General features: G+C 36.8%; 2 protein-coding genes across 2 annotated transcripts in view; one reads left to right on the top strand and one right to left on the bottom strand.

Annotated features, from left to right (window-relative positions):
• The window catches only part of DCC (DCC netrin 1 receptor), a gene marked incomplete at both ends in the record, with an annotated part of 938,651 nt that overhangs the window by 69,853 nt on the left and 850,410 nt on the right, over positions 1–18,388 (bottom strand). The window contains 3 exons of the mRNA XM_079784846.1: positions 3,118–3,150; positions 9,314–9,508; positions 17,885–17,992. Of these exons, the coding sequence (XP_079640972.1) occupies positions 3,118–3,150; positions 9,314–9,508; positions 17,885–17,992 (336 nt within the window). The remainder of the gene's footprint in view (positions 1–3,117; positions 3,151–9,313; positions 9,509–17,884; positions 17,993–18,388) is intronic.
• The window catches only part of ZNF397 (zinc finger protein 397), a 687,602-nt gene that overhangs the window by 578,342 nt on the left and 90,872 nt on the right, over positions 1–18,388 (top strand). The window lies entirely within an intron of this gene.

Below are 18,388 nucleotides of genomic sequence, written 5' to 3'. Positions count from 1 at the left end.
TCATTGCTAAAACAGAGAGGAGGCAGGAATAGGATCTAACAGTATTGATATGAGGATTTGAGCCAATAGATGTTATGCTCTTAGAACAGTGAGTGATAACAATAGCTTGAAAAGGGTTCATTTTAATATTATATATGCACATATAGACCCAAACAAATTGACAGGGGTTTTACCAAAATATGGAAAAAAATAACCTAAAGTGGAACATTTCTATACCCTTGGCCTCTATTTCACATAGGTCATACAATTTCCCTGCCCTACCTGACCCTCCGAAAAATTAAAATGCTTAATCTCTCAAATCTCATAATTACTTTGGCCACAGATGCCTGGAAGACACCAGAAAAAAAATAATTAAGACATGGAACAAGAGATAAGGGCTACAAAAAGGAGAAAATATAGAGTAGCTTGAGATTAGAGGGTTTGTTTAGCAAATAAATGCTAGATAACACCAATTTACAATTACAGAAAGGGAAAAAGAGTTCCATGTGAAGTCTATCATTTTAATACTGTTATTACTATCACTCAGAAGAAACGCTCTCCCCCAATCCACAAATGATTAGAATATAACTGACTTTTCCTTTTCACAGTAATGTTCTGCAGGCAGATTTTTGAATACAAGAAAAAGTTACTGTGACAAGAGCCTACTATTTTAAAACCATTCAAACAATTCTCATTTTTTTTCTCATATAAGATCAAGTATATTTAGGGTTCATCCTGACTGAGTTAACTTTGACCCAGGGCTAAATTTTTTTCTCAGAGGGAATTTTCTCTCCACAGAAATTCAGCACCTGTCATAAATGTAACACAAAATGGGACCATTTGGCTGTGGGAAGTGGCAAATTGGTCTACCAGTGAGCACAGTAAAGCATATTGACTGATTTGCCAGGTGCTGAGCCAGTCTCCTTCCTACTGTTTTCTTCAATCTTAGAGGGATCTTTACTCTGGGCTATTTTTCACGCACTTGGTCATCAACCCAGACAACTAATTTTGTTTAGAAATAGCTCTTTATATGCTGTTTTATATGCCTTCTTCGTAAGAATGTAAAGATATTTCTTATCACCACTAAATTATATAACATCAGTCCAATAACATCAAATTACAAGTGTTTGAGTTTGACTTAAAATTTAGACCCTATCAATTTGACCAACTGTATACCAGCTTTGATTGAATAAGGTACCACCTAGTATATGGTGACAGAATCTTCCTAAGTAATGTTAGACGAAGAAGAAGAACAACGGCTGGGCTATATTAACAGACTCAGTCACTGGCAACCATCCTGGGGAATTCCTTTGTTCCTGATAATTGACCCGATTTCACTGCCAATTTGAAAATCTGAGTAAAATACATAGGGCATGTGGGAAATAATTTATTCTCCTTTCTTTTACAAAAAAAAAAATTCACTTTCAAAATATGTTTTGTTAGCTTAAAATAATATTAAAAAACAGTTAATTGAAAAAAAAACCACACAGCAAAAACAATTGAAAGGAATTGAGAGACAATGAAATGGAACTGAGAGACAACTGGAAATCCATTTATGGAGAAGCTTGAGCACTCCACTCAAGTAGCTATGAATGTAGCATTTCATCTGGTTCGGTAACTTTAAACATTTCTCTTTCTCTAAATATAATTTCAAAAATTAGGAGCTATATGCCTGTGGAAGTTCCAAATTCATTTAAGTTTAAAAAGCTATGAGAGGTTATTTTAGTTATTTTATCACAAATAAAAATCCCCACTTCTGTTAATAAATTATTCCAGCATTGGATTTGGCCAGCACTAATATTTACTTTACCTAAGCAAATATATGCTAACTGCTAATTACTCATCATTTGTAGTTTTATAAAAATTACTATTTAGTAGATATTAGTCTTAGGAAAGTATTTTAAGTGGAAGCAAGCAGGTGCAGCGAGGTGATGGATGGGAATGCTAACTTCCCCTGGGTGGGCATTTCTGTGCATGGCATCACTGCTATTCCTCCCTGTGTGAGACCCTCACCATGTCCCCATAGCAGGGGCATGGCATAAGGACTAGAGCTAAACCTGAATATAGGATCATTAACTAAAATACCACTCATGCAGGCAACCTTCTGTTGTTAGTGAGCCTTACCAACCACAGATGCTTAAAATTTAAAAAATATTCTTGTTGCAAAGGATGTTTCCCCCAATCTACAAGACAGGACTTTATGAGACCTGATGCTTGCAAGTAGGTTGTGCTGACAGTCGATATCCAAAGCAGAAGACACGTTATAGGCTCTGAACCAACCAATAACGAACACAGACTATATAACCAGTGGTGAGTATTTCCAAATTCTCCCTTCTTTAAAGAATGTAACACCCCCCCCAAATAAAACTCATAAATATTATTTTTCTCCTCTAACATCCCACTAATCACTCATAGTGAAAAAATAATGGAATCTTAATTTTTCACTCTATGAATCATGATATTAGCAAATTCACATCTCCCTGTGAGTTGATGGATAACTCTCATTTATCCCCATTTTTCCTTTGTGTACAACCATCCCTGTTTCTCTACATAAGTCAAGCTGTTAGCAAAAGAGTGGGAAGAGGATAAAATACTCCAAGTCCACCCAGCATCTGATTCAAGGAATTAAAGCTCTCTGGCTTCGAAATGAACAACAGTGATGCCCTCAAAGAGTTGCCCTCACTTTGTTTTTATTAATTGCAAGAAGCTCATGGCGGAGGACAAGCACACATGATTTATGGTGCTTCTCGGCGGAACTGCAGAACTTTAATCCGGAGCGCAGGAAAGGGTGCGAGAGCAGCTTGGAAAGTATGCTGAGCTTAATTATACTTAATGTGAATTATTCAGAAGTGCACACAGAGACTAAAAATTTATTTCCAACAAAGAAGCTTGACGTTTTAATTGGTCCTTCAGAATAGAGACAAAACAATTTCCTCTCAAGAAAATTTACATCTTCCCTATCAGAGCCTCAGCCCCATCCAAGCAGAACTTCATTAACAAGATTAATTATCACCCCAGAGTGGGCTTCGTCAGGTGTATGGCCCAGGTGAAAAGGGGAATACAAAATAGTGACTGACAGCTCTAACAGACAGGACTGACTCAAGGAGGGAAAACGTGACAGGTTGAGCCACACCATACCTTGGTCGTTGGCCATTTTGTCAGGGTGTTCCACTGTGGGGGAAAAAGAAATATTATTAGATTCTGACAGTTCCTGGCAAGAAAGCTGACATTTTAAGTTGACAGTTTTTGTTAGCAAGTTCTTATATCAAGGCCAATGCCCTATGGAAATAAAATTAATAAGGAATCAAGGTTAATGTAATTATTTCTATTAAATAATTAGAAGGAAAAATGAAAATGTTTTTGTTGTATAAACGTGTTCTTAAAAATATGTTATTTGTCACATTCCTCTAACCATAAACTCAGAGTGATCATCATACAGGTCTAATTAAAAATACAATAACCATAAAAATGCATGTGATTTTGCTAAGCATAATACTCCCCAGGTCCCTTTCTTTTATGTTAATATGTAGACTTATGAAAAGGGTAAACTAGGAAAGGTATCTTAATAAAAAGTAGACTTTGAATTCTGAATGAGTCTTTGAAAAACACTATACACAAGTGTTTATTAATGTAAAATTGTAAAAACTTTATATAAATTTGATAAATGTCTTTGTATCTTCTCAAGATTAACATTCTTTAATTCACCAGGCTATCTAATCTAATAATTGCTAATCAAATCATTACAATTTAATTTTTGTCTTGACCTTCTCTCCCATTTCTTATTGAAGACTAAAGGCACCTCAAAATACATTTTATTATAGTATTAAGGTGTTTTTGATGAAAAGTGCTTTTGATAGGCAACTGAATTAACTGTACTTTATAGACAGGGCTAGAACCCTACTGTAGCTTTGAAGGATTGACATCATGTTGTAGGAAATGCCATGCTGGTTTTCCAGTAAGAATGGGGAATGATATGCCAGGATCATATGTGACCACACAATCCAGGAATGGTAAATGTCTGGTAGCCAGAATAGACACGCTTGAGAAACTACCATACACAGTATTGCATATTTAGGGGAGAACTGTTTGCAATGATATAAAACAAACAAACAAACAAAAATTTCATCTCGTTTTTACTTATCTCTCCCTTTGTCTTTACTTATATACATGCATTGTCTGTAGTTTAAGCAATTTTTAGCAAGTGACAAGTAAATGTTATTGTGGACAATCTGATCTCCATTCTTATCGTCTGGATTTGCTTTATGGTTAGCAAATCTGGGCTGAATATTACCTGGGAAACTTTGAATGACTCAAGGAAGGTTATCTACTCAAGAGTATTTCCCAACAATGACCAAATATATTCTAATATTTTTTATTAAAGGCAAATAATGGCTTAAAAATATTGTAATTTGTACCTTGACTTTTTAATGGCTTCTGTCATTTGTCAAGAAAATAATGGATTTTGTCACAAAATTCTTTGAAGACTAAAGCTTTTTTTGTATTCTGATACAGAGCTTTCAGTTCTATATTTTGGATGGAAGAAGTGCACATTTCAGAATGATGATTAAGGATCCCCCGAGAATACACCATATTCTACTGCTGAGATGACTCTGTCCCTCCACAGAAATCCTCATTGGTCTACTCCCGTGGTCGGCAAACTACGGCTCGCGAGCCACATGCGGCTCTTTGGCCCCTTGAGTGTGGCTCTTCCACAAAATACCATGGCCTGGGTGAGTCTATTTTGAAGAAGTGGCGTTAGAAGAAGTTTAAGTTTTAAAAATTTGGCTCTCCAAAGAAATTTCAATCGTTGTACTGTTGATATTTGGCTCTGTTGACTAATGAGTTTGCCGACCACTGGTCTACTCCATCCATCCTCCTTATTACTTGACAGGCCAACAGGAAGAAGTTTACTTTACTGGGAGAAACAACCATGTGATAGGTAGAGATAAATATGACTCTTATTCATCTTCCAAGGGTTCAACAGTGTATAGGTATTGTAATGGGGAGGGTCTGGGGAAGGGAGGTGGCTATTTGCAGAATCCTGTGGGGTCAAGAATCAAGTTTCAGAGTCTTTTAATTAACATTTCAAAGAAAGAGTCAGATACATCACCTATACCATGTACATAAAGGGTATAATAACTTAATCCATTTTTAATTATAAATGTCTCTTTAATTAACCAGTGATTACTGATTGAGTTTCCTGTACCTCTCTGGCTGGTGCCTAAAACTAAAAAGGGATAAAACTCTAGTCTCAAGTAGAAAATGTGTCTATCTTACAAAGACTGAATATAAGCCTGAGGGCACCTGCCTTCGGGGCATGATTACAACAAAGCACTTGCCTGCTACCCAGTAGACTACCTTGAGCTTCCTCAGCTTCAGAATAGGCAAACCTTTCTATTTGTCAGTTACACTCTGATGAACAGTGGCCTTATGTTTTGAAGCAGCTTTGGAGAATGAAAATCTTAAATCAGAGAGCAATAGTGTGATTTTATGTCTTTAGTGTAAATTTGGTTCATTGTGGCTTCAAATCTCTTACGATGAGTAATTTATTAACCTTAGAACATTTGTCTCCTAAGTCAGTGGTCGGCAAACTCATTAGTCAACAGTGCGGCAAACCTCGGCTCGCGAGCTGCATGTGGCTCGCGAGTCGCAGTTTGCTGACCACTGTCCTAAGTGACACATAAGATGCATGCATGTTCCATGTACATAAAGGGTATAATAACTTAATCCATTTTTATATTTTATATCTCCCATCTTTTAAAATAATCACCCCCAAACCACTCCCCTGCCAGCCTGATTGATGCCTTACTGCTCCCCTGCCAGCCTGATTGGCCCTAACTGCCTTCCCCTGCAGGCCTGGTCACCCCTAACTGCAGTTAGGCATCAATCAGGCTGGCAGGGGAGTGATTAGGGGGTGATTATTTTAAAAGATGGGAGATATAAATATCCTATCTAATAAAAGAATAATATGCAAATTGAACATCACTCCAACACACAAGATGGCTGCCCCCATGTGGTCAAAGATGACTACCCTCATGTGGACACAAGATGGCCACCACAAGATGGCCAGCAGGGGAGGGCAGTTGGGAGGCACCAGGTCTGCAAGGTAGGGCAGTTGGGGGTGATCAGGCCAGCAGGAGAGGACAGTTGAGAGCGACCAGGCTTACAAGGGAGGGCAGTTGGGGGCGATCAAGCCTGCAGGGGAGGGCAGTTAGGGGTGACCAGGCCTGTAGGGGAAGGCAGTTAGGGGAAATCAGGCTGGTAGGGGAGCAGTTAGGCATCAATCAGGCTGGCATGGGAGTGGTTAGGGGGTGATCAGGCTGGCAGGCAGAAGCAGTTAGGGGCAATCAGGAAGGCAGGCAGGTGAGCAGTTGGGAGCCAGCAGTCCTGGATTGTGAGAGGGATGTCTGACTGCCTGTTTAGGCCCAATCCAGGTAGGTCCCAGATTGGAGAGGGTGCAGGCTGGGCTGAGGGACATCCCCCCCCCCCTCCTGTGCACGAATTTCATGCACCGGGCCTCTGGTTTCTATATAATTTCAAGTGCACTCAAGACATCTAAAACTCAGTATACTACATATGAGCAGGATCTGTTTAAAAAACTTTTAGTTGGTTATTAATGGAGCATGACATACCTAGGGTAGACAATATTAAATATTCCAATTGGGATATTAGAAATGATTCTTATGGACTATTACAACTTAGAGCAAATTCCTGAATTCCTTCTTAATGCTGAAGATCATTTAATAGATGAGTGTAGGACACTGAGGGTAAACAGTACCAAATGAGATAGGGAGTTCATTACACAATCCACAGGATGATTATCCATGTGGGCCTGTAAATCCTGTGATAACTCATCATTCTGCTGCTTAACACATTTGGATGCCTTAAGTCGTTTTTAAACCCTCTCTGAGATCTCCAGTTGGCACATGTTGTGAGCATGAAATTAATTTGGCACTTGTCTGTAGATAAAGATGAAGCGTTTGTGAAACATTATCGAGTTACATTTCATGCTCCCACAAAATGAATAACCAGTTTCCTGTCAATTGCTCATTTGGAATGAAACCTGATTTAGACATGAAGTCCTAAAAACCTGGATAGACAAAGATTAGCTCATTTCCTCCTGTCTCCCTCCCAACTTCTACTCTGTCGTTAAGAACTGTCACAGGCTCAGGCTGAATGCTTGCTTGTGTGTTCCTGGCACACTTTCAGATGTGCTATTACCAAATCCAGCTTTTGAATAGCTCACTCACAGAATTCAAAAGGCCACTGTTTATTAGGCTACCGTCCCTAGCAGAATTGAGAAATAGACTATACAATTTTTCTAAAAGTCTTCTTTAGTATGTCAAACGACTGAGTGAAAATGTGAGACACGTGTTTCTAATTTTTCAGTTGTTTGCCATCATGTAATATCAAGTTTTCAGCCAGATGTAGAGGCATAATGTGGTCAGATCCAAGAGCCAAGAGTCCTTCCTTGGAACAAGACACATCACTCCTTAAATATCGATCTTTAAATATCAGCTATACAACATTGAAATTATTTTCAATTAATGAATGATAGAGGCCCTTGAAATCATCTGTCCTCCAGAAAAACAATACTCTGCTTTAAAAAATATGTGTATGAAGATTATTTTGATGTAATTACTATTCCTGGGCCTGAGTATTTTTCTATCCTTAAACCGAGTGCTGAACATATAACTCTCCTTAAATTGAGTGCTCATTTTTATTCTTTCAAGCATGCGCATTTTCTTCCAATCATTCTGCAAATTGTTGTTGTTGCTGACCTCTCTCCTTAAAATAAGCACATTCATTTTGTTTGAGGTTTTCTACCTTGCCAAATCAAAATATCCTTTAATGTATAAGGACAGTAGGTCCTGAAAGAAGATATTTAAATTTGGCAAGAGTATGCCATTCACATAATTCAATACTTTTTAGTTTCTGTTCCCTCACATAAAATGGCTAAAGTGTTTCACTGTATTTCGAATGGAACCAACATACATGAAATCAATACAAAATTCCAAGGATTATCAGTGAAAAACGTCAAGTTGAAATGCCTGCCTTCTGCGGAAGGCAGAAAACGCAGCAAATACAATAGATCTTCCTAAGCCATGCTGGCTTAAGAAGCAAAAGATACACTTTAATTAGTCATTTATTTTTCGTATTGTTTTCTAGTTATATTGAGAAATAATTGACATTTAACACTGTATAAGTGTAAGGTGTGTGGCATGAGGGTCTTACCTACATATATGGTGAAATAATTACCATAAAAGGTTTAGTGAACATATATGCATAGCCCATGGACACAGACTACAGTGTGGTGAAGGCCATGGGGGTGAGTAGGGACTGGGTGGAGGTAGGCAAAGGGGAGGAAATAGTGTCAACAATAAAAATGTTAAAAAAGGTTTAGCTAACATAAATCATTTCATATACATAAAATAAAAAATGAAAAAAAATTCTTGTGATGAGAACTCTTAGGATCGACTCTCAACAAAATTCCTATATATTATATATAGCAACATTAACTGTAGAACTTATGTTGTACATTACATTCTTAGCAATTATTTATATTATAACTGGAAGTTTGCACCTTTTGACTACCTTCCTCTCATTCACTCTCTCCTTATCCCTTGACTCTCAGAACAAAAACATTTGATCTCTTTCCTATGAGTTTGATGTGTTTTTGTTTGTTTGCTTGTCTGTTTTTAGATTCCACATGGAAGTGAAATAATAAAGTGTTTGTTTTTACCTGTCTGACTTATTTCACTTAGCATGATGCCTTTGAGATCTATCCATTTTGTCACAAATTGTAGGAATTCCCATTTTTTATGGCTGAATAATATTCCATTGTGTATGTATACCACAATTCCTTAATCCATTCAACCACTGATGGACATTTAGTTTATTTCCATGTCTTGGCTATTTTAAATAATGCTCTTATGAACATGGGGGTGTAGATAGCCTATCCAGATAGTGTTTTTATTTCCTTTGAATGTATTCCCAGAAGTGGAACTACTGGATGGATCACATAATGGTTTTATTTTCAATTTTCTGAGAAACTTCCATACTGCTTTCCCTAGTGGCTGCACCAATTTACAATCCCACCAACAATGTACAGGATTCCCTTTCTCTTCAAATCATGGCCAGCATTTGTTATCTCTCGTGTTTTTGATGATGGCCATTAGGATAATAGGCACGAGGTAATAACTCATTGTAGTTTTAATTTGCATTTTAGTTTACTTTGAATGCCCATGTAGTCATGCTGCCAACAGAGATGGTAGAAGGGAATTCATAACAATCCCACAGGAAAAGAGAGGCAGTGGCAAAAAATGATTCAAACCTTTCAGAGTCCTGAAGAGGATGGGATCAGAGAGGGGCCCCACTCCTTTCACATTTCGTGCTTGAATTCGAAAGTAATACATAGTGTCAAGGTTGAGGTCCATGATCTGGTGAGTAAGACGATCACCACTGATGGTTTCCATAACCCAGTCATCAATTGGTATGTTCTTGTCCAAGGTATAAAACAAGATGTAAGCTGCATAAATAGATGAATGCAAACTTTGTTAGTAGCCTGCTCTACGACTGCTTCCAAACATCCATGCTTCCCAAGTGTAATTTGCAATGATTACTATATATCCACAATCTATAAACTACAGTTTTGGGTTTGGCAAGTAATAATAATTTCTTTTTCATATTGCAAGGATTAAATAAATAATTGCTTCAGTGTGCAGAACCTGAAAATGGCATAATAGAAATAAAAAAAAATACTTGTCATTTAAAAGTGTGAGGATTCTGATGCCTATAAACTCTAATTATTCGTTTATTCTAATATATAAGCATGACAAAAATGTAAAACACAGATAACAACTCTGTATAATTTTTACCATATTCCAATAATGAAAACAAGAAGCATTTATTTTGGCTTATGCTTAAATAATAAAAATACACTGAAAAGTATAAAATGCCGTGCTTGTTTAAAGTGTTATAAAAGAAATGATCAGATATGTGTATTGTAATAACTCTGTGAGGCTGGCTGAAGCAATGTTGCCTCCTTTCGCAGATGATAAAGCTGAAGATGACCCAAGCTAGGGGTAAAAAAGCTAGGATAATATCCTCTACTGTTATGCTGAAAATCCAACACTATTTCCCCTAGTCCATTCCACCTAGGAAAAAAAAGACAATGTATTTCTGGATAATTGTAGGTTATTTAGTTACTATTTCAAATGTTAATAATATATCATTGGATAGTATCATTTGCCCTCTGTGTTAGGGGATGTTACTTGAATACTGGTAGGGTACTCAGTGGTGATAGTCTAACATGCACCCAAGTAAACCCTGTAACATATTAATATTCTAACATTGTATTTAGCCAATATGTAAATTAGATTTTATTTAAACACATTAATTCATAATTTTGTACTAGAATATCAGATGAAACTGTAAAATAGCTCATCATAGGTGTCTTTGGTCTATGGATATAGTGCCAGCCTCCATTTCTGTTAAAATTCTGCACAGATGGCTACATCAGCTAGGCCACAAATGTCCCTAGTTCTATTCTTATACACTGAATATGTTCTTTATAAAGCATATTTTTGAAAACAGCAGTCTTTGATTGACCTGTTCCTTCCTTTTGAGCCCTGCTTATCTTGTTTGGATTGGGGACCCTCATACATAAATCATTTGTGGTTATGTCACAAGGTTCTTCGACTCAGATTCACTTTCCTTCCCCAATAACCATGCGCACTACCTACATGAAAACACACACATTTACTCCAGGTGGACTGCAATGAGGTCTCCCTACTCTGTTTGTTCCCACCTACCACTTATTCTTCACTCTTTCCATCCAAATTCTACCCATCCACCAAGGTCTAGTTCAAGCTACATCTAACATATAAAACCTTCCTCTATAGTGAGAATTTTTTTTTGTAGACTTTGCAATATACTTCAGTAAAGTAAAAGAACATTTATATAATTTTTAATCATTTGTCACTTAATGCCATATTTAACCTCAATTGTGCTTGGGTTTGGAGGATGCGTTCTAGACAATGAACTGGATCTTTTTTCTTTGTGATTCTGCAGGATTAAGAATTGCTGCAAATTCCAAGATCCAGAAGTCCATTTCTCTTCAGTTCAGATCAGTGATAAAAACCTACATTTCTTTTGCTTTAGCTTTCACACTTTTCACCAAGTGTATTGTTTCCCAAATCTGCCTAATTATAAGAATTACCTGGTGACTGGGTACAAGTTACAAAACACAGGTCCCAAGAAAGGGCATTTTGATGTAAGAGGTGTGGCAGACAGAGTCCTAGCTCCCCCAAAGACTCCTGTCTCCTGGGTAGTCACACTTTTATGTAAGCCTCTCTGTCTAAGCATAACCAATAAAACAAAGCAAATATGACGAACTATCAATACCATGATGATGTTACATGAGATTATAACTTCCGTCTTGCTAGCAAACTCTCTCGACTCTCTCCTATGTTGGCATTGATGGAACAAGCTGCCAGATGGAGAGGACCACATGGCAAGGAACTGAGGATTGGCTCTGATCAAGAGCCAGTAAGAAACTGAATCCTGCCAACAACCACATGAATTAGAAGCAAATCTTTCCCAAGTCAAGCCTCAGATAAGACATCTGTCTAGTCTAAAACCTTGATTTCTGCCTTGTAAGAGCCCCTGAAGCAGAGTACACGGCTAAGCTGTGCTTGGATTCCTGACCACCAAAAAATATGAGATGATGAATGTGTGTTGCTTTAAGGTGCTAAGTTTGTGGTGATATTGTAATCGATAATACAATAGGTTAAATGTAACCCCAGTAATCAGCACCCCAGATGATCTCTGTGTTTAAGCAAGGTGAGGAATCACTTCTTTTGTTGATATGTGGGATCTGTATATTAGTATATGTGTGGCATTTGTTGAGATGTTGACACTGCAGATATGAATGTCTGAAGATGCAGAGAGTTCAGGGGAAGGTAAAGGACCAAGGTTAAGAATTCTGCAAAACTTATAAAGGTTGTGTGACTCCTCTCTCTGGTTAATATTAAAATTGGAAGATTATAACTCAAAAGGGATGATGAAGTATCATTGGATAAAACAGTTGTTTCTGACTCATGGGCATCCATTCATTTATAACTCAGCCCCCATAACAACATCAATAAAATTTGATATTCTTTGAGCGAGAAAATCTTCCATTCTTGTCCCCAAAGAATTATATCTACTAGTATTGAATATAAGACCTTGATATTTGTAATAGTATTTTTTAGTTTTTATTATGTGCATGTCATATCTTCAAGAGAATAAAAACATTTCTTTAGTTCAGGAGCCATATCTTATATTACATTTTATTATTTAAAAAACTAATAAAATATCTTTACATACTAGGTGTTGAAATTCACTTATTGAATGAAATCCATTAGTCAGAAAGCATATAAGTTTTACACTCATGACATTTAATAAAATTGTTAAAGTTTTCATGGGCTGTTTTAAATGCACAACACACCTGAAAGTTTGAAGAATTGTGTTCCCATCTCAGTCAGCTACACTTTTCCTGAATTTTCTTCATTTATCAAATGAGATTAAAATATATGCCTTCACAATGTTTTTTTTTTTATGTAAGAAGTATTTAATTTAGCATTTAGAATGACAATTCTAGAATCAAGTAAGGTTTCAAATAAAGTATGAAATGGTCAGGTTTTGATCATTTCATACTGTATTTGAGCAATTTCCTGATACTGGTGGGCAGCCCTATTATTTAATTTTATTTTTGTAAATTTGAGAACTGAGATGGGGAATAGAAACACATTACTTTACTCAAAAGTAAAAATTGGCTGTAGAGAAAGCAAATAATTTCATTTAAATACGTGAGTTTGGTATGATCAGAGGATATTAAATCCAGTATTGAAAGTCTTACCTTATAGATTTCCATATAACCACATAAGTTGGAACAAATTCATTGGTTTCTCACTACCTTTCTGTATATCTATATTCATTTCTCTGTGTCCAAGTATCTGTTTTTCTTCATTGTTTTCTCTTACTTTTTTCTACTTCATTTTTGTCTCTTACCCACCACACTGGCTATATAATGAAGTTTCATATCCAGTCATGGGTTTAAGAGCTGGGATTTCTAACCCATCTGAGCACTCCCACATTGGAATAACATTTGTCTAGATACATATAAAATTTAACATCATATATCTGCTATTTTGACCCTACTTATACAAATAGGTAGTTGTAATTCCAGAAGCAAAGGGTAGAAGTGTTCAATGCCACCTCTCTCCTCCCTTCTGTCCTCTTCCATACTTCTTGTCACTCATTACTGATTTCCCTCCAAGACTCAGGTAGACTGTGAATCACAAGGAAGAATAAGATGACCCCTACCAACAAGAAAATCAACCCAGTCCAAGCTTTTCTGCTTAAAAAAATGATTCTGTTAATCTTGTATTTAAATAGATACATAAGGAAGGAAGGACCCATTTCTTCCTCCTTTTTAGTCGAAAACAACAGGCAATGGATTCAGGGATACCTGACCTCAAGTCACAGCTCTAACACTGACTAGCTTTGTAACCTTGAACAACTTGCTTAATCTAAGTATGTCTCAATTTTATCATCTGAGAAAAAGTTGCTATGAGATAATGTATTTTAAGAACCTAATATGTGGGGGTATTTCTATTAAATTACCTTCTACATACTAACTACTTAGTAAATGCTCCAGCTATTCTTCCTTCTTTTCTCTCTATCTCTTTCTTAATATTAATACATCTTAAGGAAGGTGTCATATTTGAAAGAGCTGAACTGTTGGTTTCAAGTGAAGCAATATATTTAATAGCAATTCAATGATTATTCTATCCAATAAATATTTATTCATTACCTACTATGTGTTAAGAATATTGTTACTAGGGAGAAGGCATTGGACAAAATCTGAAACCTGTTCTTATAAAAATTCCAGCTGTGTACTATAAGCATTTGATTTTACTTCATGATTACATGTTGAGGAGATGAAAAAGAAGGAGTCAATATTACTAAATTTCCAACTTATGCAACCAGGTGAACTGTGGAGGCTTTGGAAATGATCGTAATAAAGAATGCAGAAAATTATGATTTCAGTGAGAGTGCCCAGCTGGGTCCACATTCCTGGATGGTCTTAAAATCTGTTACTGAATATAATAGTGCATTATTTAGCTGGTTATGGTGGTTGAGAGATGAAAACAGAGAGAGAGAGAGAAAGAAAGAAGGGGAGAAAAAAGGGTTGGGGAATAGAATACAATAAGACAGGCAAATGGAAATATAAAATATGAGGTTTTAATATGAAATTTAAGAGACATTTGTGTTCACTGAAGCCCTGGGTATCATAAGACACTTTTACAGAGAAAGTAACAAAGAGAATAAAAATATCTGAATTCTGGAAGCAACACTTAAGGAACAGATAGAAGAAATCTGCTAGCAAGACTAAGCTATGGCCTAGAAGTGAGAAGAAAAATGGTTAGGTGAATTTTACAAAAGTAAAGAAGAGAATTTGAAGCAACAGGAATTGGAGACACAGAAAAAGCAAGTACAACTTTCACCATTAGCTAGCAATAATAAGAAAACAATCTCTGAAGACCTAACTCTTCCCGCTATCTACCTTGATCTCTGATCTTAAAATAACGTTGGATGCTGCATGTATTTAGATCAATGTTTCACAACTAGCTGTATTAAAATCACTTGGAAAATACCATGCCCAATCCTTCTTCAGAAAATTAAATCATAAATCAATTGAAAATCACTGATTTGGACCGGTTGAATACTAAGAAGTTGAAGTACAGTATAGTATAATAATTAAGAGTAGGAACCTGAGTTTTAAATCCTAGCTTGATTCTATCTTGCTAATAATAACCAGCTTAACTTCTGAATGAATGAACCTGGCCAGATTTTTGACATCCCCCACCCCCTACCTATTCCCTTTAGTGGACTCTGGAATGTGTACAGAGACAGCTGTCTAATCATGAAACTTTCATTAATCCTTCCTCTGGGGCAAGGCACCCTTGATTTGATCTATCTCTTGGTTCACCCGGGTGCCAGGGACTCCTGCTATCAGGCCTCTCGATCTTCCCCTCCTCGCCCCCCACCTCCACACACATTCCTTGCCTAGCACATAGTTCCATCTCTAAAAAGAGGTCTGTCTAGTGGGTGAAAGATGTGGAAATCTGACCATCCTGCAGCCAGGACCTGGGTTTCTGTATGTAAGTAAGTAAATTTCCTATTCAACTCATTAACCAACAAGCTAGACTTGTCTGACTCATTCTTTTGCCTCTTGTTCCTTTGGTATTTGGGGGCTGCTTTGTAAACACGGCCTTTTCACTATATACTGGCTAGCTCTGCTACTTTGTGGTTATTTGACTTTAGGAAAGTCAGTTACCCCAGAGAAGTCCCTCGTCTCTTCATTTCAAAGTAGAAGAATTGGAATATATGAACACTTATAATAGCAAAGTGCTTAACAGAATGCCAAGCATGTAACAAATGCTTAATTCAATTTGAACCACTTTCTTCTGAAAATGTCAGTTCAGATCCTTAAGCTGCCAGTTGATGATCAAGGAATTTAAGCACCGGAATTATCTAGGTCTTCTCCCTCATCCTTTTTTCTTTGTTTAATCTTTTTTGAAGTTTACATATTTACAAATTGATGAACTGGGTTCCATGCAAAGCCCATTAGTAAAGCCTCTTCCTAGAGTGGATTTCAAGTTGGAATAATAATAGCTCATTTGTTTCAGTATGTACTGGGCATCAGGGACTTATCTAGGCACTTTAATATAATGATTCTACAAAAGAGGTTCTATCTCTCTCCTTAATTTATAGATGAGAAAGTGAGACTCTGGGAGGTTAAATAACTTGCCTGGGCATCTCTCTCAGCAGCTCAGGTTTTCAATGCTTAACCGCTTAGGAAAACAAGGAAATAGAAATGTAAGAAGGGAGCACACTCTTCCAGGGAGGCTCACAGGTGCCTGGCACACTGGGAAAGAGCTCACATTTTCCCTTGCAATTTCATGGAAACAAAGCGCAAACCTGGGCCTTCTGCCTAATGGTCTTCTATTCTGAATATTTTATCATCCTATTTTCTAAAAGGAATTTGGTTGAAAGAATCAAAATATGTATAGAATGGAAGTTGTCTTACGGGCTCTGTGTGTTTGCTCTCTGTTGAATTGAGTCAAAATATCTCAAGCTAAAAATCACAACTTGGCCTTCATAAATGCATACCATTATTAGAGAATGACGTTTTAGTTGTGGAAACTATTATACAACTCTACATAAAATATGTGGACAAGGTCTCTTACACAGACACTGTGATTTTGGCACACTAAATTATTTGCTTAGATTAATTGCATTTCTCCCCATTTTTTAATCTTGAGAAGCAAAATAAAGCTGCCTTTCAGAGTTGAAAACACATTCTATTGTTTACATCAACAATTTGATGAGATTTACTTAAATAAGATTGGAGAATTGGGTAGTATATGACTTACTTTATCCTTTAAGAAAAAAAAATTCTTTCCACCAGAATTTGTTTTAATTTAGAAAAGTTCTATTTTGTTTTTTTCTTAAACTTATTATCTGTTGATTTACCATATGCGTATAAATCAGTTTGTCACATAATGAAATAGTCATCATGTAAACCAATCAAAATCTACAAAAGTACTGAAATGGAACCAATGAAAACAGATCATAAAATTGAGAGGAAAATAAGAAGAAATTAGAATGAGCCAACCTTCATTTTAAAAAACCTGGCAGAGTGACAACTGAGCATATAAGATTTAGGGAAGATGTTATGTTCCTCTTCTCTTTCCATATTTGTCGGCTCAAATGAAAATTCTATTAGCTATTACACTAAGAGCAATTTCCTAGAGAAAACAAGTCTTCAACTTATATTTGCATCGCATATGGAATTTTCACATATTACCTTTGCATTTTGTAAATTTCAGAAGGTAACTTACATAAAGTACATGTTGTCTGAACTATAATCCCCATGCTTGTCTTCTGCATCACAGAATGTCTGAATTACTTTGCTAATTTATAAGAGTGCTATCCACTTCTCGTATGCAAAGAAAAAAGGAGTGACTCTTACATGTGCCCATCCCAATGGTTCAAGTTAATTAGACTATAATGTGCCCATTTTTAGTTATACAATATTTTTTTCATAATAATTATATGCTATGGAGACATCTATTAAAAGACTAGAGTGATCATTTAAATGCAAAACCCCTGATAGAACTCCATTATATTTTTCATACTAAATTAACATTACAGGCTTCTAATGGGTGCTTTAATTAGGCATTGATGTTATCAGCAATATTTGGTAAAATAAAATCTGTCACTGTGAAATATTCATTAAGTACAATTTCTGTCAGTCAACATTAAGTGTTTTCTGAACCTTAGGATTTAAGCAAGAAGCTAAAAGCTAAAAGCGGGTTTTCAAGCTAAATACATGAAAAGCCGCCCAGACAAACCTCCTTTTTCCTATGTGTCACACAAAAATACATGGTCATTAGGTGTCTTTTGTGTTTTATAATTGCCAAACAACCGGCTTCTTCTTAGTCACTCATGCTCAGAGACTTTCCATTAGAAGGTTGTCCTTATGCTGCACAGACTAAACAAAAGGCCTATACTAATTGAAGTACACATCTTTCAGGAAGCAACTCCAATCACACACGTGTGTGTGTGTGTGTGTGTGTGTGTTGTGTGTGTGCATGTGCGCCTATTTGTATGCACCAAAGAATTCCACGGTCAGTGCCCTCAGCGAGGGCAAGAAGAGATCATCAGAAAGGGACAGGAAGTCAACCAAGATGCCAGACAGAAAACTAATACACAAAAGGCATGAGCAGCGCACTCGAGGTGAGCCATCACGGGCCCAGCAGAGCAACGCTCACAATGAAGCTGAGATGCTTACCCGTGATTTTCCCATTGGCTTCCAAGGGAGGCTGCCAGCTCACAATGACAGCACGGGGCTTCCCTTCCCGAGTAATGACTGTCAGATCCTTGGGAGCAGAGGTCGGGGCTGCCGGGGGAACAGAGACAAGGCCTTGTCATCGGATGTGAGAGAAAACAGACATTTATGGGACTTCTAATCACGATGTTGACACTCAGCATCTATCATGCAGTATATCATGCTGATTTTACCATTTACAATTCCTCTCAAGTATTTGGATTAAAGAAGCAAACAAACACAAATACTGAAATCAATGTGTGTTTTTTTCTTCGATGAAGTTTAATGACTTCCAAAGGAGAAGAGAACTTGTGTGACTATGGAGGAAAGAGTATGATGTGTTTTCAAGTGAGTGCTGCACTGAAAATGTGAGAAGCATAAGAGAACAAACTAATGTGCACACCTTTTTGAGATTGACGGCTACATGTCTCCAAGGGACAGAATTCCGTCATGACTGTAGGATTTATA

Source organism: Cnephaeus nilssonii (assembly GCF_951640355.1).
Source record: "Cnephaeus nilssonii genome assembly, chromosome: 11".
NCBI lineage: Eukaryota > Metazoa > Chordata > Mammalia > Chiroptera > Vespertilionidae > Cnephaeus > Cnephaeus nilssonii.
Note: the sequence above shows the minus strand (reverse complement) of the source record. Positions and strands in the feature narration are given on the sequence as shown.